Below are 27,028 nucleotides of genomic sequence, written 5' to 3'. Positions count from 1 at the left end.
GCAAAATGGTTCACAAAAGCAATTCACAAAATTTGACAATCGAGCCACATAAGGAGAGATTAGGACAGGTGACCAGAAGGTTGGTCAAAGCAGCAGGTTTTATGGAATGTCTTCAAAGGAGAGAGGGGCGGCGAGGTTTAGGGAGGGAATTCCAGAGCTTAGGGTCCCAGGCAGCTTATGCACGCCTGCCAATGGTGGAGTGACAGGAATTGGGGGGACATGCAAGAGGCTGGAATTGGAGGCGCACAAAGATCTCGGAGGATTGTAGGCCTCAAGTTCAATCCCGATCTGCATTAAGTCAGTGAGCGTCACCTCAGCAACACTTGCAGGGACTGTTAGAATCGGTTCAGGGTGCCCCGGGGTGGGGTGATGAAAACACTAGCTGGGGTTCACACTTCTGATTGTCAATGATCCTGGTCAGAAAATGCCAGTGTTAGGCAAGGGCGAGTGAGGCAGGACTGCGCTGTCCCACAATACTGAAGGCACTTGTCCAACAACGCAAAGGTTGGGAATTTGGGAGCCTGTCCAATTTTAGAACTTTACCTCAGCGCAAGTCACCAATCAACAAAGGGAGAAAAATAACTGTTCCATTAAACAACAACCTGGATTTATATAGCACCCTTGAAGGAGTAAAATGCCCCAAGCTGCTTTACAGGAGGAATTAACAAAAGATAGCCCCACGCCACATAAGGAGCTATTAGGGCAGGTGGTGGAAAGCTTGGTCAGAGATAGGTTTTAGGGAGCATCTTAAAAAGGAGAGGGGCGGAGGGGTTTAGGGAGGGAGTTCCAGAGCAGAGCTTGCTGACTCAATGAGACCATGGAACACATCCCACTACTCCTGGACAGATCTTACTCCCAACTTTTCGAAGAGAATTACAAAGTGACAGGATCTGGGTGCCCAGATTCCTCAAAAACATCTGGATCATTCAGGACCTAAGCCGCTGCAAGCTTCTTTCCAGAGACGCAATGGGAAACAATTTGTTCGTCGAGGTCCCAGCACTTAAATTAGAGGCAAAGACAAGGGAAAGGATCGCACACCCACCCTTAGTTGAGGCACAGTGCGCGCTGCGGGATTATGCACAACTGCGAGGAATAATACAAAACTGGGGCACGGGTCGAGGAGGGAGAAGAGCCGAGGTACTGCGGAAGAAATAAGTTTTTCTTTTGCAATTTCAGGGTGCACATCTCACAATCAGATATACTGCACCAGACCACATCCTAAAGTCAAGTGGCAGGAGAGAGAGGGGAAAAAATGGAATTCAATCCAGAGAAGTGTGAGGTAATGCATTTGAGGAGGGCAAACAAGGCAAGGGAATAAATAATAAACAATAAATGGTGGGACACTGAGAAGTGTAGACGAAGAAGGACCATGGAGTGCATGTCCACAGGTCCCTGAAGTTAGGACAGGTAGATAAGGTGGTTAAGCACACGGATACTTTCCTTTACTGGCCGAGGCATAGAACATAAGAGCAAGGAGGTTATGCTATAACTGCACAAAACACTAGTTAGACGGCAGCTATAGTACTGCGTACAGTTCTGGTTACTCCATTACTGGAAGGACATGATTGCACTAGAGAGGGCACAGAGGAGATTTACCAGGATATTGGTCGGACTTGAAAATTTTAGCTGCGAGGAAAAATGGGATAGGCTGGGATTGTTTTCTTTTGAACACAGGGGGCTGAGGGGAGACCTAATTGAGGTGTATAAAATTATGAGGGGTCTAGGCAGAGTAGATAGGAAAGCCCTATTCCCCTTGGTTGAGGTGTCCATAACCGGTATGTGGAACTCGGTGCCTGAAAGGGTGGTAGAGACAGAAACCCTCATGACATTTAGAAAGTACTCGGATATGCAGTTGAAGTGCCTTATCCTACAAGGCTATGGACCAAGAGCTGGAAAGTGGGATTAGGTTTTCACAGCTGTTTCCCAGCCAGCACAGGCATGATGAGCTGAATGGCCTCCTCCTGTGCTGCAAAGGTTGATAATTCTATGACTAGGGGAAAACGTCAACCATCTCAAAAGATATTCACCCACAACACCAGAAATGAACTAGCTCGCTCTCATTTCAAGGGTGGGCAGGCACGTGCAGATCCAGGGTTGTAAGGATAGGCTGCACCAATCACTCTGTGCCATTGCAAAGCAGTTGCTGCTTCAGTCATGCAGAAGGTCCAGTAGAACTCTCCATTCAGACCAGCAATAAGGCACCAACACAGCGTAATCTGCTGCAGTTTGCGGGTTCAATTGTAAATTCAGGTCGATAGCGAGGCAGGAAATAAACCAGGGTATCAGAACCTGACAACACCAGGGCCGCAAGGACCCAAGAAGTTTTGTTTCTCCTCTCAGGGTTCGAATGTTGCTTCAGCTTGCACCTCAGGGGTAGACCTTGGGCCTAACCAGACTAAAGCACAGACTGTGCCGGTTCCCAAGCTGCAGATGAGAGTCCAGAACAACCGCGGCCAATAGGGCCAGATGTTAAAAGACCAAATGTACGTTTAGCATTGAGTCTTCAAGTGCCAAGGGTGGGTCGAAGGAAAGGGGAAACATGGCACATAAAAATGATCAGCCTTGTGCGGTTCAGGCCGAACAGAACGCTTCCCTGTCATTATTTCAACAACTTGTATTTATGCAACGTAACAAGAAGCCCAAAAGAGCTTTACAGGAGCATTATCGAACAAATTTTGACACCGAGCCACATATTAGGGACAGGTGACCAAAAGCTCGGCTAAAGAGGTAGATTTTTTTTTAAAAAAGGAGCGCCTTAAAAGAGGAGAGAGAGAGAGAGAAAGAGACAGGCAGAGGGGTTTAGGGAGGAAATTTCAGAGCTTCGGACCCAGGCGGCTGAAGGCACGGCCGCCAATGGTGGAGCGATGGGAATCGGAGGATGCTCAAGAGGCCGGAATTGGAGGAGCTCAGAGATCTCGGAGGGTTGTGCGGCTGGAGGACCGAAGCCATTGAGGGATTTGAAATGCGTGGCGAGGCGCTTCTTAACTGGGAGCAAACGTAGGTCAGGGAGCACAGAGGGGGGGAGATGGGTGAATGGGAATAGGTGAGTGTTAAGACACAGGCAACAGGAGTTTTGGATGAGCTCAACTTTACAGAAGGTGGAACTGGGTTTTGGGGGGCGGGGGGGAAGATAGCCAGGAGCGCATCGGAATAGTCAAGAGCTAATAAAAGCACGATGATGGTTTCAGCAGCCAACAAGCTGGATTTCTATACAGAAGTACACAAACTCAAAATCACAACCACACGGATGCCCATGGCGCACATGTGCAGTGGGATCGCACAACTGGCTCCCCAAATCAAGAGTGCCAGTATAACTCGAGTCTGGGCTGCTACACACCTTGGAATAAATGGGTCTCAGGCTACAGCATTAATAGCAATCTTAAAACAAAATGGTGGGATAAAAACCATGATATGGACACAGACTGACTGCTAACATACTGTTAAAACGAGCAGATCCACATTGTAAAAGTGCATTTGCAACGATTCAAGTCGCTACCTGAACAAGTCCCAAGAAACGGATAGGTATCCAAACCACCTCAAAAACAAGTTTGGGAAAGTGATTTTTCATTTTTTTTTTAAAAAAAGGCTTTTATAGAGGCAGAACAAAGCGGTGCGCCACACAAGTCGAGTACGTGCGCGTAAAGTTTTAAGCAAAAAAAAAATGAACGGGTTAAAATTCCGCCCCAAAAAAAAGTTACAAGGGGATGGGGGGGGGGGGGGGGTTAAAAAAGTGTTTTCTGTTTGCCTGTGATCGCACACATTTGCCCCCTGCTCCCAGAGAGCAGCCGACTTGATGTTGGTCTTGAAGGAATGTTATCAGGGACAAATTGTTAAAAAAAAAGAGAAAATAATCGTTTGAGTCGAAGGAGAAAAACTGGAAACGAGGTGGATAACGAAAAACCTGAATGCACAGTTAACACAATTAACAATTCACACAAAATACCTTTGATACAAACGAGTCAAATTCAAAAAAAAAGTTAGATAATCCTGGTCTTTAAAAAAAAGGGATTAGCACCAAGTTTACTCACTTATCTTCAGGTTTGCGAAAACAAACCCCCCCCCCCCTTTAAAAAAAAATCAATATCAGAAATATACAAATCTGTAAACACTTGCAAACAGGATCCAACATGAAACCTACCCACAGCCGATGCAGCACAATCCTTCCCACTGATAACTCCTACATTTAATATATATTTTGACGTTAAATTGCTCAGTAATTTTGAGGGGGGTTTTTTTTTGGGGAGGGGGGGGGGGGGTGAGAGAAGAGGGCTTGTTCTCCAGAGAGAGAAAAAAACAACACAATAAAAAACCTCACCACCACAAGGAAGCTCTCTCCCTCCTCTTTCCTCTGCTGCGTTATTCAGCTACTCCTGCTTTTCTCCTTTCCTTTTCCCAGCCTGAGAGAGAGAGAGAGAGAGGGGGTGGCCCTGGAGACCCCTCAAGGAAGCAAGACGTCGACTTGCTCCCAGTTTCTCCCCCAGCAAAAAAAAAACATTCAACAAAAGTGGCATTTTTTTTGTTTAAAAAAAAAGCACAATTATGGATCAAATCCCCAATTTGAAAAAAAAAGGTGGATAAATCCGGGGAAGAGTGGGTGAGTGAGTGGGGGGGGGGGGGGGAAAGACTACAATCCTTCTCCTCCAACTACGCGAGCCCCAGGCTTCGGGCCTAAATGCTAGGCCCCAGGCAACAAAAAAAAGCATCATGAAAAGAAGCCAATTATTGGAATGGATTGGGAGGGGGGGGGGGGGGGGGCGGTGGTTTAGGACAATAACCCCTCAAAAACAAAAGTGGGGTTCATAATTTCTGGACCCCACACAAAATAGAGGGAGAAAAGGGTTAATTAATTATTACATTTGTTTTTTCTTTAATAACAAATGGAGGAGGGGTTAAGTTGGATTTTATTTTAATGATTGTAAAAGGGCTTCTTTTTCTTTAAAAAAAAAATAAACAAACTAGGAGAGGGGAGTCTTTGTCTTTTTGTTTTAAATTGAGGCCTAGTCGAGGAGACAATAAAAGGGACACAAACTTTACCTGCTCTCAGTCCACACTGCACTAAACACGCACACAAACACCCCCCCCAACACGTGACGGGGGCCAGCGCGGCTTCACTTCCTCTCCCCTCCCCCCCCCTCCTCCTTCTTCTTCCTCCTCCTCCACCGCCATCTTGAACCCCATGACGTCACCCACTTTCTTTTAAATTAAAAAACAATCCCAACCTTCAAGAAACTATTTCATTGCTACCCGCTCTCCCTTGAAATTATTTTAGAGCCTCCCCCCACCACACACATTTAAAACTCCTCCTTAAATTTTTTTTTAAAAAAAAAATCTGTTCGATCATGTGACTTTCCCTTCTCATCCTCTTCCCCCCCCTTTCAGGGACGTTATTTCCGGTCTCTCTCTGCCCGCCATTTTGATCCCTCTTTTTTTCTTTCCCCTCTCGTCAACGCTTTTTATTTTGGAGAGAAAAAAAAATCTTATAATATTCCCCTTCCCTCTCTGTCGTCTATTTTTTTTTTTAAAAAAAAATCATTCTCAGTTTTTCTTTTGGTGATCGTAAAGGTTACGCGCTTTCAACTCTCCCTTTCTTCCTTTGGTGGAGATTGGGCCTATAACGGGACCCGGTTTCCGGTCGGCGAGCTCTTCTTCCCACCGCCGCCATTTTATTTCCCCCGCCATCTCTCTCTCTCTCTCTCTCTCTCCCCTTTTTAATAAATGTAACGCAGAATGAACATCGTTTCCTCTCCGGCCGCCCGATTTATTGACGACCGCGGTCCGATAAAAAGCCCTCGCTGTCTCTCCAAACTAGAGTGTGTCGTGCTTTGTTTTGTTTTGTTACGCGCGCGCGCACCTCCCCTCCGTCAGTTTCGCGCCAAGACCCGCTCGCTGAGAGGGGCGGGGTGGTTTGGTCGGTTCGCCGACGGAAATGGCCGAGCTACGCCGGGGGGGGGGGGGTTCGCCGATTGGCCGACGGAAGTGGCCGAGCTACGCCGGGGGGGGGCGGGGTTATTGGCCGACGGAAGTGGCCGAGCTACGCCGGGGATTGGCCGACGGAAGTGGCCGAGCTACGCCGGGGGGGGGCGGGGTTATTGGCCGACGGAAGTGGCCGAGCTACGCTTGGTGGGTGGGTTGGCCGATCGGTCGAAGGAAGCGGCCTTTAACGGAAATCACCGAATCCGGACCGTTCGGCCGAAGAAGGACGACGACAACAACAACAAAACATTTTCTTCATTCAAAAAAATTGGTAGGCATTTTTGACCTGGCGGGGGAAACAAAAAAGGTTCATCCCATTTTTATGCTGTTTGAAAATAGAAACGATTTTCTTTTTTTAAAAAAAAAGAGGTTCGTCCGGAAATTCACGAGTGGTTCCGGACCTCGGGTGGAGGAAAGACCGGAAATCTCGGAGCAAAGTCTCGCGAGAATTTGTCCCCAGCACCATGTCAAAGGAGTCAGTAATTGTTTATAAAGCAGGTTCAAAGGCCTCTGAAGGCAGAATAATAATAGATTTACATTCAATGTAAATATTAAGAAAGCGTGCAGAAAAATATGGCAAAGAGTTTGTCTGGGGTGAATGTGGTGCTGGTTATGGCCTATGGTAGCCTGGTAAGTGGTGCCTATTCTGCTAGTTATCTCTAGTTACTAATGTAATAGTTACTTGGTTAACATTTGCAGGATTACTAATGAGAAACCTTTATTTTTAATTCAACAAATCAATGCATTTTAATCTTTCTAGGTTCTTTTTATTCAACAAGAAATGAAGTTGGGGATCTGAGTTATTCTGCTAGTTATCTCTAGTTACTAATGTAATGGCCCTCCTGCCTTGGGCGCTATGGCGTTGGAAGGATGAATGAGAACGGGCAGAGACTGCTTGAGTTGTGTACCTATCATAACCTCTGCATCACCAACTCGTTCTTTCACACTAAACCCTGTCACCAGGTTTCATGGAGGCACCCAAGATCACGTCGTTGGCACCAGCTAGACCTCATTGTCACAAGGCGAGCCGCCTTAAACAGTGTTCAAATCACACGCAGCTTCCACAGTGCGGACTGCGACACCGACCACTCCCTGGTGTGCAGCAAGGTTAGACTCAGACCAAAGAAGTTGCATCATTCCAAGCAGAAGGGCCACCCGCGCATCAACACGAGCAGAATTTCTCACCCACAGCTGTTACAAAAATTTCTAAATTCACTTGTAACAGCCCTTCAAAACACTCCCACAGGGGATGCTGAGACCAAGTGGGCCCACATCAGAGACGCCATCTATGAGTCAGCTTTGACCACCTACGGCAAAAGTGCGAAGAGAAATGCAGACTGGTTTCAATCTCATAATGAAGAGCTGGAACCTGTCATAGCCGCTAAGCGCATTGCACTTTTGAACTACAAGAAAGCCCCCAGCGATTTAACATCCGCAGCACTTAAAGCAGCCAGAAGTACTGCACAAAGAACAGCTAGGCGTTGCGCAAACGACTACTGGCAACACCTATGCAGCCATATTCAGCTGGCCTCAGACACCGGAAACATCAGAGGAATGTATGATGGCATGAAGAGAGCTCTTGGGCCAACCATCAAGAAGATCACCCCCCTCAAATCTAAATCGGGGGACATAATCACTGACCAACGCAAACAGATGGACCGCTGGGTTGAGCACTACCTAGAACTGTACTCCAGGGAGAATGCTGTCACTGAGACTGCCCTCAATGCAGCCCAGCCTCTACCAGTCATGGATGAGCTGGACATACAGCCAACCAAATCGGAACTCAGTGATGCCATTGATTCCCTAGCCAGCGGAAAAGCCCCTGGGAAGGACAGCATTACCCCTGAAATAATCAAGAGTGCCAAGCCTGCTATACTCTCAGCACTACATGAACTGCTATGCCTGTGCTGGGACGAGGGAGCAGTACCCCAGGACATGCGCGATGCCAACATCATCACCCTCTATAAAAACAAAGGTGACCGCGGTGACTGCAACAACTACCGTGGAATCTCCCTGCTCAGCATAGTGGGGAAAGTCTTTGCTCGAGTCGCTCTGAACAGGCTCCAGAAGCTGGCCGAGCGCGTCTACCCTGAGGCACAGTGTGGCTTTCGTGCAGAGAGATCGACTATTGACATGCTGTTCTCCCTTCGTCAGATACAGGAGAAATGCCGTGAACAACAGATGCCCCTCTACATTGCTTTCATTGATCTCACCAAAGCCTTTGACCTCGTCAGCAGACGTGGTCTCTTCAGACTACTAGAAAAGATCGGATGTCCACCAAAGCTACTAAGTATCATCACCTCATTCCATGACAATATGAAAGGCACAATTCAACATGGTGGCTCCTCATCAGAGCCCTTTCCTATCCTGAGTGGTGTGAAACAGGGCTGTGTTCTCGCACCCACACTTTTTGGGATTTTCTTCTCCCTGCTGCTTTCACATGCGTTCAAATCCTCTGAAGAAGGAATTTTCCTCCACACAAGATCAGGGGGCAGGTTGTTCAACCTTGCCCGTCTAAGAGCGAAGTCCAAAGTACGGAAAGTCCTCATCAGAGAACTCCTCTTTGCTGACGATGCTGCTTTAACATCTCACACTGAAGAATGCCTGCAGAGTCTCATCGACAGGTTTGCGTCTGCCTGCAATGAATTTGGCCTAACCATCAGCCTCAAGAAAACGAACATCATGGGGCAGGATGTCAGAAATGCTCCATCCATCAATATTGGCGACCACGCTCTGGAAGTGGTTCAAGAGTTCACCTACCTAGGCTCAACTATCACCAGTAACCTGTCTCTAGATGCAGAAATCAACAAGCGCATGGGTAAGGCTTCCACTGCTATGTTCAGACTGGCCAAGAGAGTGTGGGAAAATGGCGCACTGACACGGAACACAAAAGTCCGAGTGTATCAGGCCTGTGTCCTCAGTACCTTGCTCTACGGCAGCGAGGCCTGGACAACGTATGCCAGCCAAGAGCGACGTCTCAATTCATTCCATCTTCGCTGCCTTCGGAGAATACTTGGCATCAGGTGGCAGGACTATATCTCCAACACAGAAGTCCTTGAAGCGGCCAACATCCCCAGCTTATACACACTACTGAGTCAGCGGCGCTTGAGATGGCTTGGCCATGTGAGCCGCATGGAAGATGGCAGGATCCCCAAAGACACATTGTACAGCGAGCTCGCCACTGGTATCAGACCCACCGGCCGTCCATGTCTCCGTTATAAAGACGTCTGCAAACGCGACATGAAATCGTGTGACATTGATCACAAGTCGTGGGAGTCAGTTGCCAGCATTCGCCAGAGCTGGCGGGCAGCCATAAAGACAGGGCTAAATTGTGGCGAGTCGAAGAGACTTAGTAGTTGGCAGGAAAAAAGACAGAGGCGCAAGGGGAGAGCCAACTGTGCAACAGCCCCAACAAACAAATTTCTCTGCAGCACCTGTGGAAGAGCCTGTCACTCCAGAATTGGCCTTTATAGCCACTCCAGGCGCTGCTTCACAAACCACTGACCACCTCCAGGCGCGTATCCATTGTCTCTCGAGATAAGGAGGCCCAAAAGAAAAAAGAAAAGAAAGTTACTTGGTTAACATTTGCAGGATTACTAATGAGAAACCTTTATTTTTAATTCAACAAATCAATGCATTTTAATCTTTCTAGGTTCTTTTTATTCAACAAGAAATGAAGTTGGGGATCTGAGTTATTCTGCTAGTTATCTCTAGTTACTAATGTAATAGTTACTTGGTTAACATTTGCAGGATTACTAATGAGAAACCTTTATTTTTAATTCAACAAATCAATGCATTTTAATCTTTCTAGGTTCCTCTTGTAGATGGTACACACTGCTGCCACTGTGCATCAGTGGTGGAGGGAGTGAATGTTTGTAGATGGGGTGCCAGTCAAGCGGGGCTGCTTTGTCCTGGATGGTGTCGGGCTTCTTGAGTGTTGTTGGAGCTGCACCCATCCAGGGGAATGGAGAGTATTCCATCACACTCCTGACTTGTGTCTTGTAGATGGTGGACAGGCTTTGGGGAGTCAGGAGGCGAGTTACTCGCCGCAGGATTCCCAGCCCCTGACCTGCTCTTGCACTATGGTAACCCTCCAGGATGTTGATAGTCGGAGATATGACTAAACTATGACATCACAGAAACTAATGGCATTTGGTGGGAGCTTGCAGCGCGCAAAGTTGGCTGCCACGTTTCCGATGTTACGACACTTGGGGAAAAAGGCCCTTCGTTGGCTGTGAAGCGCCTCGGCAGGTCCTGAGGGCGGTGAAAGGCGCTCCAGAAGTGCAAGTTCCTCTACTGTTGCTTTCTCCTGTCTCCAGGTGTTTGTCCTGCTGTTCATCTTCGTCAAGCGTCAGATCATGAGGTTCGCCATGAAATCCAGGCGGGGGCCTCATGTGCCCATCGGTCACAGTGCGCCCAAGGTTCGTAGCTCCGCTGTGACGCGCGGGCTTGCGGCTTTGCTCTCCCTTCTCGCGTTGGCGCCGGTACCACGGCTGGGTGGGACTGGTGGCTTTCAGCTCCCGATTGCTATCCAGTGCTTTCCTTCTTTATGCCCCCCCCCCCCCGCCACGGGAAGTGGGCGTCGCTGGCAAGGCCGGCACTTGTTGCCCGTCCCTAAAGAGGGCAGTTAGGAGTCAGCTGCCTTGCTGTGGCTCTGGAGTCACACGTCGGCCAGATCGGGTAAGGATGGCAGATTTCCTCTCTTTAAAGGACATCAGCGAAGCAGATTTAAAAACCAATCCATGATATTTTCATGGTAACATGACTGAGGGTAGCTTTCAATTCTAGATTTTTTTTTTTTAATCGATTGATTGCAATTTCAATTCAATTGTTTCATAAATTCAACCAGTTGCCATTGGTGGGAATTGTCCCTGGGGCATTACTCTGGGCCTCAGGGTTACTAGTTCAGTGGCATGACGACCCCCCCCCCCCCCCCCCCCCAACCCCACTGTCTCCCCATATTGGGGGGTGGGGGAGAAGGGATTTCTCTTGTCTGCGATGCTGCTCGGATCATCTGCCAGGGAGGGGAGGGGTTAATGCGCGGAATGGCACTGATGTGATGAGGGTGTAAGAACCAACGTATGACTCCGGAAGCATCCCAAAATGGTTGGACCCTCAGGATGGAAGAGAGTTCTTGTTTGTCAGACTTGACCCCCTCACGGCAGGGGGGGGGGGGGGGGCCTGAATCCCGAAACCCCGAGGCTGGAGGCTGATCGACTGAGCCAAGCCTTTGACCTCCGCTGGCTGGAAAGGGTTCTCCCACCAGGATAGATACAATCGATCTTTTGTCCGAGGCGGTGATTCCAAACCACGGAACGCTCCGCCTTAACAGCACTTCGGGAGCAGCTTCCCCCCCCGCCCCACCCCCCCACCCCCGCGTAGACTCCCATGACTCAAGAAGACGGCCCGCGCACCACCGTGGCAAGGGCACGTCGTAGGGTCGTACAGCACAGGAGGAAGCTATTCGGCCCATCATGCATGTCTTGGATCTTTTGGAGGACCGATCCAATTAGCTGCCCTTCCCCTGCTCTTTCCCCATAACTCGCCTTGCTGGAGTCGGAGAGTCATTTACGCTGTACAAGGAGGCCAAAGGCCAGTCCCACCCCACCCCACCCCAGCTCGCTTCCCATTGACCTGCATGTCGCAAGAATGTGACCGACAGGCAGAGTGCCCTGTGCCCGACAGCTTAACGCTTGCTGCCCTCTCTTTCCTGGCAGGATCTAAGGGAGGAGATTGACCGGAGTCTCCTGAAAGTCCAGGACCTCGACTACGAGCCACAGCTCCTGGACGAGGGAGACGTGCGCTTACTGCAGCTCCAGGAACCAGGAAGCCAAGGTAGCTCACAGCAAGGCCTTGTGTGCATTTACATAGCGCCTTTAATGCAGTAAAACATCCCAAGGTGCTTCACAGTGAGTGCCACCAAACACAATTAGGCACCGAGCCACATGGGGAGATATTCGGGACAGGCTCGGTTTTAAGGAGCATCTGAAAGGAGGAGAGAGAGAGGCGGAGAGGTTCAGGGAGGGAATTCCAGAGCTTGGGGGGCCCCCCAGGCAGCTGAGGGCACGGCCGCCAATGGTGGAGCGATGGGAATCCGGGGGTGGAGGGACGCGCAAGATGTCAGAAATAGAGAAGTGCAGAGATCTCGGAGGGTTGTAGGGCTGGAGGAGGTGACAGAGATAAGGAGGGGCGAGGCCATCAAGGGATTGAAAAACGAGGATGACATTTTTAAAATCGTGGTGTTGCTGGACCGGGAGCCAGTGTTGGTCAGTGAGAATGGGGTGATGGATGAACGGGATTTGGTGCTAGTTTGGAAAAGGGGGCAGCTGTGTTTCGGATGAGCTCAGGTGGGAGAGCATTGGAATAGTGTAGTACAGGTAACAGACCTGGCTGAGCTAGAAAACATGAATAAAACACACAATATTTGATGGGAACAGTGCAGAGGGAGCTTTACTCTGTATCTAACGCCATTTTTTTATATATAAGGTGACCTTTATTTTCCAGGCCCCCTTTTATATACATATTAGAAATATAACTTGATTTTTAAAAAAAAATTAATAAAACAAAACTCAAATTAAAATGCCATTCTTGCCGTCAATTATGCACTGCTCCTTCTCCAGGGACACCCGGGCGCGAACGTAACCGCGGAAGAGGGGCAGGCAATCGGGGAGGACGGAACCCCCCGACGGCCCACAACCTGGACCTGTGAATTGCCACCTTGGCCAGGCCCAGGAGCAGACCGACGAGGAGAACCTCCTCCCGGCCCACGCCCCTCCGCACCGGGTGCCCAAAGATCAGGAGCGTGGGACTGAAGTGCAGCCAGAATTTGAGGATCAGCCCCTTCAGATACTCAAATAGGGGCTGCAACCTCGCACACTCCATATAAACGTGGAACACGGACTCGTCCAGGCCGCAGAAAGTACAGGCGGCCTGGGAGTCCGTGAACCTGCTTAAAAGTCTATTGCACGGGACTGCTCTGTGCAGCACCCTCCATCCCAGGTCCCCGATGTAAAGGGGGAAGACTCCCGCGTAGAGAGACCTCCATCGGGGTTTCCCCTCGCTGCCAGATGGCAACGCGGACCGCCAGGGCATGTCCGGGTGGCAGATGAGGGCGAGGAGGCACTAATATGTCACCAGCGCTCACCATCTGGGAGGGCGCTCGACGTACAGGTATCTCTGCAGGGTCCGAAGGCGGAGAGTCGCAGCCTGGGTGCAGACGCACACCAGCGACTGACCGCCCTCCTCGATCGGGAGACTCAGGACCGCGGCAGAGACCCAGTGTTTCCTCTTGCCCCAGAAGAAATCGACGAGTTTCTTCTGGATCTTGGTGGCGAATACAGGGGGCGGGGCCAAAGTGACCAACCGGTACCACAGCATGGAGGCCACCAGTTGGTTTATGACCAGCGCTCGGCCCCTGTAGGAAAGCACTCGGAGCAGTCCTGTCCAGCGCCCCAGCCGAGCGGTGACTTTCGCCTCCAACTCCTGCCAGTTTGCCGGCCAGGCTTCCTCAGCGGGGCTAAGGTGGACTCACAGATAGAGGAGGTGTGTGGTGCTCCACGCAAAAGGTGTCATCTCCTCCGGCAGGGAGTCCACCCGCCACTGACCAACCAGGAGTCCGGAACATTTCTCCCAATTGATCCTCGCGGAGGACGCAGCAGAAAAGGTCTGCTGGCAGTCGCGCATCCTCCGCAAGTCGACGGGATCTGTGACCGCGAGGAGCACGTCGTCGGCGTAAGCCAAGAGGACGACTCGCATGGCCGGCTCGCGCAGAGCCAATCCCGTCAACCTCCTGCAAAGCAGGCACAGGAATGGCTTCACGCAGATCGTGTACAGTTGGCTGGACATAGGGCATCCCTGACGCATTCCTCTCCCAAAGCGAAGAACCAGACACTCTGCGGCGGTGTATAAAAGTCAGACCCGGGCCACAAAATGTGGCCCAAGTACAAAAGCGCGCAGAGTCCCGAAAAGGTATTCGTGATCCAGCCTGTCGAATGCCTTCTCCTGATCGAGAGAGAGAAAGGCGACCGACTGACCAGTCCTCTGGAAAAGATGGATCAGGTCCCGGACCAAGTGGATGTTGTCCTGGATGGACCGGCCCGGGACCGTGTAGGACTGGTCGGGGTGGATCATGTGGGCCAGCACGGAGCCCAGGCGGGTAGACATAGCCCGGGCAAAGATCTTATAATCCGTGCTGAGGAGGGAGACCGGACGCCAGTTTTTAAGCAGGCGGAGATCGCCCCTCTTCGGCAGCAGGACGATGACCGCCCTGCGCCACGAGAGGGGCATCTCCCCGGTCGCCAGGCTTTCCCCCAGGACCCGCGCGTAATCGTCCCCCAGGACGTCCCAGAATGCCCTGAGGAACTCCACGGTCATCCCATCTAGCCCTGGGGATTTGCCCCTCGAGAGCTGGTGGAGGGCGCCAGTCAGCTCCGCCAACGTGAGCGGAGCCTCCAAAACCTCTGTGCCCTCCGGGCTGACCTGTGGCAGGTCCTCCCACAAAACTCTGCGGACGTCCTTGCTGGACGGATCCGGAGAGAACAACGCACTGTAATAATAACGGACCAGGAGGCCCATTCCCTCCGGATCCGTGATGGAGGATCCGTCGTCGGCCAGCAGCTCGACGAGCTGCTTACGGACCCCCCGCCATTTTTCCAGCAAGTAGAAGAAGGGAGAGGCGCGGTCCAAATCTTCCAGGATCTGGATCCGCGACCTCACGTACGCGCCTCGGGACCCTATGAGCTGCAGGTCCCTCAGCGCGCCCTTCTTCTCTTTGTACGCCTGCCACAGGGCCGGGTCCGCGACGGCATGACCGAGGCGGGACTCCAAGTCGAGCACCTCCCTCTCAAGGCGCCCGATCTCGGCTTCCCGCCTCTTGGTCGACCCCTTCGCGTACTCCTGACAGAAGACGCGGATGTGAGTCTTGCCCACATCCCACCATAGCCTCAAGGAGGGGAAGCCCCCCTGCTTCCTTCTCCAGTCAGCTCAGAATCGACAGAACGAGTCCCGAAATCGCTCGTCCTCCAGCAGCCGGTTGTTAAAGTGCCAGTACGCGGACCCCGCCCGCGTGCGGAGCGGAGTGAACTCCGCCCACACCAGGCGGTGGTCCGAGCACGGCACCAGCCGCATTGAGGCCGCCGAGACGCGGGAGACGTACGCCTGCGAAATGTAGAGGCGGTCGATTCGGGACCCCCCCCCCTCCTCCAGACCTCCACGTGAAGGCGCTGGAGTCGGGATGGAGATTCCGCCAGACGTCCACCAAGTTAAGGGAGCTGATCAGTCCCCTCAACTTCTCCACCGACGCTTGGCCGCGCTGGGGACCGGAGCGATCCCCCACCTCGAGGGTGCAGTTAAAATCCCCCCCGAGGATGATGGACTCGCCGCTATCGATGGAGCTCAAGAGAGCGGACACTTCTTCAAAGAAGCGCGCTTGCAACGCGCCGGGCCTGGGCGCGTACACGTTCACAAAGTGGAGCGGCACGCTACCCAGGCGAACGGCGAGGTGGAGCAAGCGGCCCGGCACTAGCTCCTTGACCCCCAAGATCTCCGGCTGAAAAGTCGGGGCCAACAAGATAGCCACCCCACTAGAAATAGGGGTGAGGTGACTCATGTAGATCCCACCCTGCCACTCCAGGAGCCAGGTGGCTTCGTCTCCCGGAACGGTGTGGGTTTCCTGCAGAAAGCTCACCGCGTATCTCCCTTCCCTGAGGACTGAGAGATTGTGAAATCTGCGGTGAGCCCCTCTGCTGCCGTTGATGTTGAGGCTGGCTATGGTTATCTTCATGTCAAAGGTAATTAAAACCCGTCACAAACACCTCACTGTGATGAGGGAGTGGAAGTGCACCTGGCCCTCCACTCCCCCAGCAACCCATTGAGGAACACATTAAAACGGCGCCTCTCAACCAGTTTCACGCCCGCGCGCTTACCCGCTATCTTAAGGGCGGCACGGACGGACTGTATGATCAGCGCCAGATTCGACCAACGGTCGAGTGCCAGCTGAACTTTATTGCGGCAACCCCTGCAAGCCACGAGGAAATCCCGGAGTTCCGCCATGGGGATGAGAGGAGATTCGGTGGGAGGCACGAGGGACTCCACCACCTCACTGGCGATGGAATCAAGATCATCCTCCGTGCCCCGCACCGAATCCCCATCCTCCTCCGGGTCGTCACCGCCAGCGGCCGACACATCCACCACACACTGTGGGGCGGACGTCCCGGCCGCGCCAGCTGGTCCCGCCTCCGTCACGATCCCACCCCCAGGATCGATGGCGGAGGAGTCCTCCCTGGGTTCCATTGTGAAACTGGAGCCTGTAGGCACCAGCGGTTCAGGACCCCCCTCCACCTCCGTCCCCAGGCCAATGAGTGGTCCAGAGGAGACAGAAGTTCTGGACTCCGGGAAACCAGCCGGAGCCGAGACTGGAGGCGGAGGGAGGAGGCTATCTCCCGCTCCGCCAGCACCCACAGGCCCAGCAGATGGGGCAGCATTCTCAGTTATAACTGGGTCGGGTGTCTCCTGGTTGGTGGTGGACTCCGGCTGGGATGCCCGACCCTCTGGGGCCTCGCCCTCCCCTTCATTCAGGGCACCCGACCCAGTAGCAGTGGCAGAATGGGCGGCGTCCCCAGGCTCCCCCACCACAAGCAGGGCCCCACTTACTCCTTCAGGAGGGGCCTCAAGTACCGGGGCCTTCCCCTCCCCTCCATCCTGAGGAATAGAGTGCTCCTGCCCGGACTTTGCAGCCTTGGTGGTGGCGGTAGGGGAAACCTGGGGACCCGAAACAGGAGACAGCTCCCCTCCAACATTGGGCCCTGCGCCTCAGGGCCCCTCATTACCTCTGTGGAGGGGTGCCTTCTCCTCTTTTTCCCAGTTGTGTGCGGAGGCTCAGAGACCTCCATATCGTCAGAGGCCTCCACCTCCACACTCTCCTTTTTTTTATTCACCCTGGGCCTGAGCCCAGCCCTGGGACAAGTTGACTTCCCGAGATCGGGCCTTGGGCTGAGCTCAGACTCGGGTAGTGTCACGGTGTCCAGGGGACGCGCCTCTCGATGTTTATTTCTCCTCCGCGCCTTCCTTCCACTTGGACGGTCACTCCCCTCCCTGCCGGAGGCCGTGAAAACCACAGCCTCCGGTACCGACTGAATGGTATCTGGTAGAGGTGTAGGGGGGGTGGGAGGAGGTGCAGCGTCGCCACCCTGGGCCGCCGAGTTGGAGCTGGCAGCCGGGAGGTTGGGGCAGTTCTTACGAATATGCCCCACCCCCTTACAGACATGGCACCGCACCCCGTCCAAGGTCCAGAAGACACGGTAGGCCGTCCCCTGGAATTCTACATAAAAGTGGCCCTCTGTCACCTCCTCCCGCGCCAGCTGCATGAATAACTGGCGGCGGAAGGAGTACACGTGTCGGAGGCTGTTCTCCCGAAGACCGAGCGGAACTGGGGTGAGCCCCGTCTTTACCTCCCCCAGATGGTGCAGGTGGGGAAGGAGGAGCTCACCAGGAATGAAGGGCGGGACATTGGATAGAATGAGCCTTTGCGCAGTGGCCTCCAGGGGGTCCACTGGCAGAAAGGTCCCGCCCACGGTGAGCCCCTTGCTCAGAGCCAGGGACACCGCCCGCTCGGTCTTCAGGAAAAACACTGCCTTCCCGTACATTTTAGAGGCTGCAACAATGGCCGAAGGGCCGACAACCTCGGCCATTGCTTTCACGCATGCCTCGATAGTCATGTTCGGGTGGACGTAGCTCTTGACCCCATGCTTCGATGTTAATAAAGCAAACGGTGACGGGGCAACAGGTGCAGCTGCAGCAGCCGCAGCAGCATATGAACGGGAAGGCCCCGCCACCGGCGAAGAGGGGCTTGCCATGGGGTCGCAGAGCTACGCCCACCCCCAAGAAACAAAGCACACGACAGTTTTCTTAAACACAAACAATATGATGGGGGAGGGGGGGATGGGAATAGAGGAGGATAGGGTTGAAAAGGACGAGGAGAGGAGAGGATAGGTGGCCGAGTGATGGAAGAGAGAGAACAGCTGCGAGGATGTTACACTTCAATTGGTGGTTGGAGCACCTTCCTGCAGAGTCGACAGTTCACTCTTCCAGTTTGGGGAGGGTTCTTCGCCCGGGTCGGTTAGAGCCGCCCGGTTCTCTCCCTTTTAGTTTAGTTTAGAGATACAGCACTGAAACAGGCCCTTCGGCCCACCGAGTCTGTGCCGACCATCAACCACCCATTTATACTAATCCTACACTAATTCCACATCCCCACCTGTCCCTATATTTCCCTACCACCTACCTATACTAGGGGCAATTTCTAATGGCCAATTTACCTATCAACCTGCAAGTCTTTTGGCGTGTGGGAGGAAACCGGAGCACCCGGAGAAAACCCACGCAGACACAGGGAGAACTTGCAAACTCCACACAGGCAGTACCCGGAATTGAACCCGGGTCGCTGGAGCTGTGAGGCTGCAGTGCTAACCACTGCGCCACTGTGCCGCCCCTGTTGTTGTGTAAGGATTTTCTTCAGCCGGGCAGCTCCAGCCTTCCCGAGCCACACAGTTGGGGGTGGGGAGGGAGCCCCTTTTGTGCAGGATGGCAGATAAACACAAGAGCTCGTACAGGGGCTCCCTATAGAATTTGGCAGCCCCTCCCCCAACAGTCCAAACAACCAACAGTTCTCTGGTGCTCCAACACCCACCTCTCCAAAATGACTCTCAGGTCTTCTTAGTCTTGAAAAAGTGCAACAGTTCCACAGTAAATACAGCTGTCTCCACTCTATAGTCACCTCTCTGCAGTTATTCCACTCTCCTCTTCCCAGTTGCTGCAGTCTCCTCTCTGCAATTGCTGCAACACAGGTGCAGCTGCTCCCCCTGATTGCTGGCAGGAAGTGCTCCAAATTGCCCAGCCAATCCCAGTGCTGTACCTGTCCTGGGAGCGTTTGATGGGGACAGTGTAGAGGGAGCTTTACTCTGTATCTAACCCCGTGCTGTTTCTGTCCTGGGAGTGTTTGATGGGGACAGTGTAGAGGGAGCTTTACTCTGTATCTAACCCCCGTGCTGTACCTGTCCTGGGAGTGTTTGATGGGGACAGTGTAGAGGGAGCTTTACTCTGTATCTAACCCCCGTGCTGTACCTGTCCTGGGAGTGTTTGATGGGGGACAGTGTAGAGGGAGCTTTACTCTGTATCTAACCCCGTGCTGTACCTGTCCTGGGAGTGTTTGATGGGGACAGTGTAGAGGGAGCTTTACTCTGTATCTAACCCCGTGCTGTACCTGTCCTGGGAGTGTTTGATGGGGACAGTGTAGAGGGAGCTTTACTCTGTATCTAACCCCGTGCTGGGAGTGATCATTATCACAAGTGCTCGAAATGGGGACATGTTCAATGTCAATGTTTTTCTTGGTGAGCAGAAAATTTACCGCAAGAAAGTTGTATCCAAAGATCAGCCAATGTTTGATTGCTGGTGGGTAAATTGAGTGCTTCACAGTTTATTGACTGACCTGCAGTGACAGCGACCTCTTTCTACATTTAATCTCTGCAGTTCGCTACAACTACTTATACAGAATGAAGGCTCTGGATGCGATCAGACACGTGGGTGAGTGATGGACTGCACTTGCCTCCACAAAGCAAGGGCTGAGTTTCTGGTTTCTGCCTTCACGGAGGCCAGCTTTGGTCGGGGGCGGGGGGAGTGGGGTGGTGGGGGGGGGGGGAACCTTGCATTTCTATAGCGCCTTTCACAACCTCGGCGTCCCAGGGCGCTCCGCGGCCAATGAAATTCTGTTCGAAGCGCTGTCGCGATGTAGGAAACAGAGCACAGCAAGATCCCGTAAGTAGCGGTGAGATAATTCCAGTCTTCGTGGTGTTGGCCGAGGGCATTAATATTGGCTCAGGGAAGGGCACCGCGGGCGAAGGTCCACTCGTCTGGCTCCCTGCAACACGCAGCCTGCCTCTGCCCCTTCTGCAATTTGCATACCTCTTGATCTGCTGCACTTGTACCAGAAAGATTTGAAAGGCCTGATTTTTAAAATGCAAGTTCTTAAAAGGTGCATCGAAAGAGCAATCTACGTTTCGATAAAAAAGACCACGAAATCCTCCTGCAATCGCGACAGAAGCATCGACCCTGTCTCCCCTCGTCCTGCCAGTCCTAACTGCAACGTGGTACAGACAAAACGTATCTGTATTTTTTGCCAGTTCACCTTTCGCACGTCTTCGTCTCGCTCCGACGCAAATAAATGTCTGACTGCCCGATTTATCGGCGTGTTCTGACCATTTCACTCGCAGCCTGACCAGTTGACATAGTTAGCGAGCCACCGTACCGGGGATGAGGGGCTTCAGTCAATGTGGAGAGACTGGGAGAAGCTGGGATTGTTCTCCTTAGAGCAGAGAAGGTTAAGGGGGAGATTTAATCGGGGCGTTCGAAATCAGGAAGGGTTTTGATGGAGTAAATACGGAGAAACTGTTTCCAGTGGCAGGAGGGTCGGTAACCAGAGGGACACAGATTGAAGATAATTGGTAAATGAACCAGAGGGGGGGAGAGGAGGAGAATTTATTTTAACGCAGTGAGTTGTTGTGATCTGGAACGCGCTGCCTGAAAGGGCGGTGGAAGCAGATTCAATCGTAAATTTCAAAAGGGCAATTGGATAAATACTGGAAGGGGAGAAATTTGCAGGGATATTGGGGGGGGGGGGGGGGGAAGAGCAAGGGGTGGGGGAGTGGGACTAATTGGATAGCTCTTTCAAAGAGCCAGCACGGGCGCGATGGGCCGAATGGTCCCCTTCCGTGTTGTATCGTCCCGTGTTGCAGTTTTATTTGAAATCCCCCCCCCCCCCCGGTGCGTTTACCACTGCAGATCTCCCCATCGGCGAAGGAGCTGATTTCGCCAAGCGTTTGACGGGGAAGAGTTTCCGGAGCTTCCTGCTGGAGCTGAGAGAGGGCAACATTCCGTTCAGAGGAGTCCGCAAGAACCTCATCGACAAACTGATAGACGGATACGAGGCGGCGCGTTACGGGACGACGGTAAGTGCGTCGGCAGATTGCCGCGTGTGCGTACGAGCTCTCGCCCGACAGGCCGGGTGGCCGCAGTCTGTGCTGCACAGCTGGCGCTGGTAAAGTCAGATTAAGTCACGTATCGAGGATTTTGAAGGAATTGATGATGACGTAGAGGGAGAGAAACCTTTTCCGCTGGTGGTCGATAGGGTCTTTTTGCTCAGACCAAGGTGTAAAGGAATGTGGGTGGTTAGAGTTGGGTTACAGATCAGCCATGCCTTCATCTGAATGTCCTCCTCCTGTTCTTGTGTGCAGTAGCAGGGGCCAGAGAAATGATCCCACAAGGATAAATTAACTAAACACGGGCTGTGCAGTGTCGAGGGAAGATCTGGGGTTGTGGCGGAGGGAGGGAATGTTCTCGTGGTTTATTCATTCCTGGGATGTGGGGGCGTCGCTGGCCAGGCCAGCATTTGTTGCCCATCCCCTAACCGCCCCTTCAGAAGGTGGTGGTGAGCTGCCTTCTTGAACCGCTGCAGTCCGTGCGGTGCGGTATGCCCACAGCGGGGAGTTCCAGGATTTTGACCCAGCGACAAGTGAAAGGAACGGCCGATATATCATTCCAAGTTAGGACGGTGTGTGAGACGCAGAGGAGAATTTGGTTGGAGGTAATGGCGTGCAGATAATTTAGTGTATAAATAATGGGAAATTTAGTTAGCCCCACGGAAGGTTCAGTTAATTTAGTGAAGGGTCACTTCCAAGTTTATATGTGCATGTCTTTCCCAAATGCCTTTCCTAACGCCCGTCTTCCTGGCTCGACTGCTGTGCCCCTCTGGGAAGCCCCGTGGGTTTTTGTTTTTAACGTCCAAGATTATGTATAACCGCGAATTATGGTCGCTGCTGGCCAGCTGTGAAACGGGGGATCGAAGGCAAGACGCTCGTGTCCGTACAGCTCGGCTGTTGAAGGACGGGGTGCCGGAGAAGCTGTCACCGCTGTTCCTTGTTTCCTTCCAGATCTTCGGGAAGACGGAATATCTGAAGTATGAGCGTGCTGTGAATGAGCTGGCTGCTATGTGAGTTAGTCTCATCCTACCCTGCTAGTCTAACTAGGCTGGTGCAGTACTGAGGGAATGCAAATTTGGCACGAAACTGAGTTCCCTCTTTCTCTGTCTCTTTCCCTCTGTCCCTGTCTCTCTCTCCATGCTCGTCGGTGGCTGCACTCCCCAGATGAACCATCATTCTCGTCGGCATTCAGAACTGAATATTGGTTGGAGAACGATTTGCACTTGGGGTGGGAAGGTGGTGATGGGGCTCCTGTACTTTCACTCTATGAAACTCTGGTTCGTCCCCAGTTGGAATACTGTGTCCAATTCTGGGCACTGCACTTTAGGAAGGATGTGAAGACTTTAGAGACGGTACTGAACAGATTTAGAACCACAGAAGGAGGCCATTCAGCCCATTGTGTCTGTGCCGGCCGAAAAAACTAGCCACCCAATCGAATCCCACCTTCCAGCACCTGGTCCATAGCCTTTCAGGTTACAGCACTTCAGGTGCAGGTCCAGGTACATTTTTAAATAAGTTGAGGGTTTCTGCCTCCACCGCCGTTCCTGGCAGTGAATTCCAGACACCCACCACCCTCTGGGTGAAAAAGTCTTTCCTCATGTCCCCTCTAATCCTTCTACCAATCACCTTAAATCTGTGCCCCCTGGTAATTGACTTCTCCGCCAGGGGAAACATGTCCTTCCTGTCTGCTCTATCTAGGCCCCTCATAATTTTGTACACTTCAATTAAGTCACCCCTCAGCCTCCTCAGTTCTAAGGAAAACAACCCTGGCCGATCCAATCTTTCCTCATTGCTGCAACTTTCAAGTCCTGGTAACATTCTTGTAAATCTCCTCCGTACTCTCTCCAGAGTAATTATGTCCTTCCTGTAATGTGGTGACCAGAACTGTACACAATACTCCAGCTGTGGCCTAACCAGCGTTTTATACAGTTCCAGCATAACATCCCTGCTTTTGTATTCTATACCTCGCCCAATAAAGGAAAGCATTCCATATTCCTTCTTTACCACTCTATCTACCTGTCCTGCCATCTGTGCCATCCTACCTGTGGACATGCACTCCAAAGTGTCTCACTTCTTCTACCCCTCTCAATATCCTTCCGTTTATTGTGTATTCCCTCGCTTTATTTGCCCTCCCCAAATGCATTACCTCACACTTCTCTGGATTGAATTCCATTTGCCACTTTACCGCCCACTCAACCAAACCATTGATATCATTCTGGACTCTATGGTTTTCCTCTTCACTATTAACTACATGGCCAATTTTTGTGTCATTAGCAAATTTCCTAATCGTGCCTCCCACGTTTAAGTCCAAATCATTAATATATACCACAAAGAGCAAGGGACCCAACACTGAGCCCTGTGGAACGCCAGTGGAAACAGCTTTCCATTCGCAAAAGCATCCATCGACTACTACCCTTTGTTTCCTGTCACTGAACCAATTTTGGATCCAACCTGCCACATTCCCCTGTATCCCCATGGGCTTTCATTTTACTGCCCAGTCTGCCATGCGGGACCTTGTCAAATGCCTTACTAAAATCCATATAAACCACATCCACTGCACTCTCTCATCAATCCTCCTTGTTATTTTCTCAGAAAACTCAATTAAGTTAGTAAGACATGACCTTCCCTTAACAAATCCATGCTGACTATCCCTGATTAATCCGTGCCTTTCTAAGCAGCAGTTTATCCTGTTCCTCAGAATAGATTCTAACAATATACCCACCACCGCGGTCAGACTGACCGGCATATAATTACCTGGCCTATCCCTCGCACCTTTTTTAAACAATGGTACAGCGTTCACAGACCTCCAATCATCTGATACCTCGCCTGTATCTAGTGAGGATTTGAAGATGATCCTCAGCGCATCTGCTATTTCCTCCCTGGCTTTCTTTAACAGCCTGGGATGCAATCCATCCAGTCCTGGCGATGTATCCACTTTCAAGGATGTCAGACCTTCAAGCACTTACTCTCTTTATGGTTATCGTATCTAATATTTCACACTCCTTCTCTTTAACTACAATGTCTACATCAACCCTCTCCTTTTGTGAAGACAAAGAAAAAAAACTCATTCAAAACCCGGCCCACATCTTCTGCATCCATGCATATGTTCCGTTGTACATCTCTGATAGGCCCTACCCTTTCCTTAGTTATCCTCTTGCTCTTAATGTATTGATAAAACATCTTTGGGTTTTCCTTGATTTTATCTGCCAATAATTTTTCATGTCCTCTCTTTTCTTTTCTAATTTCCTTTTTTTACTTCACCCCTGCACTTTCTATACTCATCTAGGTTTCCTAAAGGATTAAGATATTTGTGATCATCATAAGCTTTTTTTTTTGCTTTAATTTACCCTGTGTAAGCTTCTAGATAACCAGGGGGCTCTAGATTTGGCAGTACCACCCTTTATCTTTGTGGGGACATGCCTACACTGTGCCTGTAGTATCTCGCCCTTTAATGCCTCCCACTGGTTTGCCACTGATTTTTCCCTTCAAGTAGCTGTATCCAGTCCACTTTCGCCAGGCCATCTCTCAGTTTCGTAAAATTTTGCCTTCCCCCCCCAATTTAGAACTTTTACTCCTGTTTTATCTTTGTCCTTTTCCATGATTATGCTAAAACTATTATGGTCACTATTTCCAAAATGGTCACCCACTGCTACTTCATCCACTTGCCCAGCTTCATTTCCAAAGTCTAAATCTAGAATTTACTTCAGTTATGTGGATTGATTGGAGAAGCTGGGGCTGTTCGCCTTGTAGAGAAGGTTGAGAGGAGATTTGATAGATGTGCGCAAAATCACAAGGGAATCTGGACATTAGTAGATAGTTGGGAAGAGGACATAAGGAGGCTACAAAGGGATATAGATCGGTTAAGTGAGTGAACAAAGATCTGGCAAATGGAGTATAATGTGGGAAAGTGGGAAATTAAAAACAAGAAATGCTGGAAATACTCAGCAGGTCTGGCAGCATCAGTGAGAGAGAAGCAGAGTTAATGTTTCAGGTCAGTGACCCTTCATCAGAAAGTGTGAAATTGTCCACTTTGGCAGGAAGAATAAAAAAGAAGCATGTTATCTAAATGGTGAGAGATTGCAGAGCTCTGAGATGCAGAGGGATCTGGGTGTCCTAGTGCATGAATCGCAAAAGGTTAGTATGCAGGTACAGCAAGTAATGAGGAAAGCTAATAGAATGTTATTGTTTATCATGAGGGGAATTGAATACAAAAGTAGGGAGGTTGTGCTTCAGTTATACAGGGCATTGGTGAGACCACATCTGGAGTACTGTGTAGAGTACTGGTCTCCTTATTTAAGGAAGGATGTAAATGCGTTGGAGGCAGTACAGAGAAGGTTTACTAGACTAATACCTGGAATGGGTGGGCTGTCTTATGAGGAAAGATTGGACAGGCTAGGCTTGTATCCACTGGGATTTAGAAGAGTAAGAGGCGACTTGATTGAAACATATAAGATTCTGAGGGGTCTTGACAGGGTAGATGTGGAAAGGATGTTTCCCCTTGTGGGAGAATCTCAAACTAGGGGTCACTTCTTATAGATAAGGGGTTGCCCATTTAAGACAATGAGGAGAAGTTTTTTCTCAGAGGGTCGTGAGTCTTTGGAATTCTCTTCCTCAAAAGGCGGTGGAAGCAGAGTTTTTGGCTCTGTCAAAGAGCTAGCACAGGCACAATGGGCCGAATGGCCTCGTTTTCTGCGGCGAGATTCTGTGGGCATGTGATAGCGGGGGTGGTGACCGATCCTGCAGGACCTGTGCCCCAACGAGTTGGGTCAGCGAGGGGAAGATGACAGACAAACACGCGCCGCCCCCCACTAACGCGCGTTTGCTTTCTCTCTCTGATCAGCATTCAGGCGCGGAGCACCCGCAGTCAGACACAGCACCAGACTGCAGCAAAGGACCTGACCTCCTCTTCCGAGATCTCCTCGCCCACCACCATCCAGGTCACCTACCTACCGTCCAACCAGAAGAGCAAGAGGCCCAAGCATTTCCTGGAGCTGAAGAGCTTCAAGGAGAACTACAACACACTGGAGAGCACGTTGTGAGGGCCCAGCTGGGACGCAGCCCCACCCGTCCGCACCCCGCCCTGAACAGCCCCGTCAGGAGAAAGTGCCCACTGGTACGCGCCCTGCCCTGCTCATGACCGTTTGGGTTTAATCACAATGGTGTTACCAGGGTTCATACCCGACATGTCACATTGTGTAGAATCTGGACCTGTTCTTGCAAACTTGGGCTGTGTCTGTCACTGTATAACACTGGGGTTTGCCCCTACTTCTGTCCCAGGATTCTGCAGAGCAAGCTTGCATTGTTTGTTCCTGTTTATATTTGAAATAAAGTTGCAGGTTTGATTAAAGCCTTGGATTATCTTCCTTTGAGTTGATGTGTCTGAAGCAGATGCGAGGTCAGAATGCGTTTGACAACCAGGGGCGCGGAGTGCCTTCCGACCTACCAAACCTGTGACCTCTAGAAGGACAAGGGCAGCAGATGCATGGGAACACCACCACCTGCAAGTTCCCCTCCAAGTCACACACCATCCTGACTTGGAACTATATCGGCCGTTCCTTCACTGTCGCTGGGTCAAAATCCTGAAACTCCCTCCCTAACAGCACTGTGGGTGTACCTACCCCACATAGACTGCAGCAGTTCAAGAAGGCAGCTCACCACCACCTTCTCAAGGGGCAATTAGGGATGAGCAATAAATGCTGGCTTGGCCAGCGCCGCCCACATCCCACAAAACGATTAATTAAAAAAAAAACAGGGGATGCTGCAACTTTTCTCGATACTCTCAGCACAGGGAGCGGAGAATGATTCTGTTGAGAAACCTCTTTCCCCAGAGAGTGGTGAGAGTGTGGAACTCGCTACCACAGGGAGTGGTTGAGGGGGAATAGCAGAGATGTGTTTAAGGGGAAGCTGGATAAACACACGAGGGAGAAAGGAATAGAAGGATATGGGGTGGGGATGGGATGGGGGGGGGGTGGTGGTGAGAGGAGGCCCGCGCGGAGCGGAAAAACCAGCACGGGGCAGATGGGCCGAATGGC

The 27,028-nt window shown here is 51.4% G+C and overlaps 2 protein-coding genes across 17 annotated transcripts in view; one reads left to right on the top strand and one right to left on the bottom strand.

Moving 5' to 3' along the window:
• Positions 1-5,127, bottom strand: part of ubap2l (ubiquitin associated protein 2-like) — a 71,103-nt gene extending 65,976 nt beyond the window's left edge. For 10 of the 14 annotated variants that reach the window (XM_068022420.1, XM_068022425.1, XM_068022429.1 and 7 more), the window contains exon 1: positions 5,035-5,127. The gene's annotated coding sequence lies outside the window, so the exon portion shown is untranslated. Of the gene's footprint in view, positions 1-4,138; positions 4,209-4,315; positions 4,596-5,034 lie in introns of those variants that run through there. The other 4 variants (XM_068022433.1, XM_068022434.1, XM_068022422.1 and 1 more) reach the window with 3 other exon arrangements.
• A 957-nt stretch (positions 5,128-6,084) lies between these two features.
• c46h1orf43 (chromosome 46 C1orf43 homolog) lies at positions 6,085-26,343 on the top strand. 3 transcript variants are annotated; one of them, XM_068022799.1, is made up of 7 exons: positions 6,393-6,603; positions 10,293-10,394; positions 11,691-11,808; positions 19,492-19,545; positions 20,800-20,966; positions 21,948-22,006; positions 25,837-26,125. In XM_068022799.1, exons 1-7 carry the CDS (start codon positions 6,547-6,549, stop codon positions 26,033-26,035), a joined length of 756 nt encoding a protein of 251 aa, XP_067878900.1. In that variant the 5' UTR covers positions 6,393-6,546; the 3' UTR covers positions 26,036-26,125. The 3 variants fall into 3 exon arrangements, with proteins under 3 accessions (XP_067878901.1, XP_067878899.1, XP_067878900.1); XM_068022800.1 differs by lacking the exons at positions 6,393-6,603; positions 21,948-22,006 and adding an exon at positions 6,085-6,244 and having other exon boundaries at positions 25,837-26,343; XM_068022798.1 differs by lacking the exon at positions 21,948-22,006 and having other exon boundaries at positions 6,390-6,603; positions 25,837-26,343.
• Positions 26,344-27,028: the final 685 nt, after the last annotated feature.

Source organism: Heterodontus francisci, chromosome 46, assembly GCF_036365525.1.
Source record: "Heterodontus francisci isolate sHetFra1 chromosome 46, sHetFra1.hap1, whole genome shotgun sequence".
In the NCBI taxonomy this organism is placed as follows: Eukaryota; Metazoa; Chordata; class Chondrichthyes; order Heterodontiformes; family Heterodontidae; genus Heterodontus; species Heterodontus francisci.
This window is presented reverse-complemented; position numbering and strand designations above follow the sequence as displayed.

Coding starts and splice junctions, on each gene's coding strand:
- c46h1orf43 (XM_068022798.1), top strand. CDS start 6,547: ATGGCAAAGAGTTTGTCTGGGGTGAATGTGGTGCTGGTTATGGCCTAT. Junction 6,604..10,292: donor TTATGGCCTATGGTAGCCTG/GTAAGTGGTGCC, acceptor TCCTGTCTCCAG/GTGTTTGTCCTGCTGTTCAT. Junction 10,395..11,690: donor TCGGTCACAGTGCGCCCAAG/GTTCGTAGCTCC, acceptor CTTTCCTGGCAG/GATCTAAGGGAGGAGATTGA.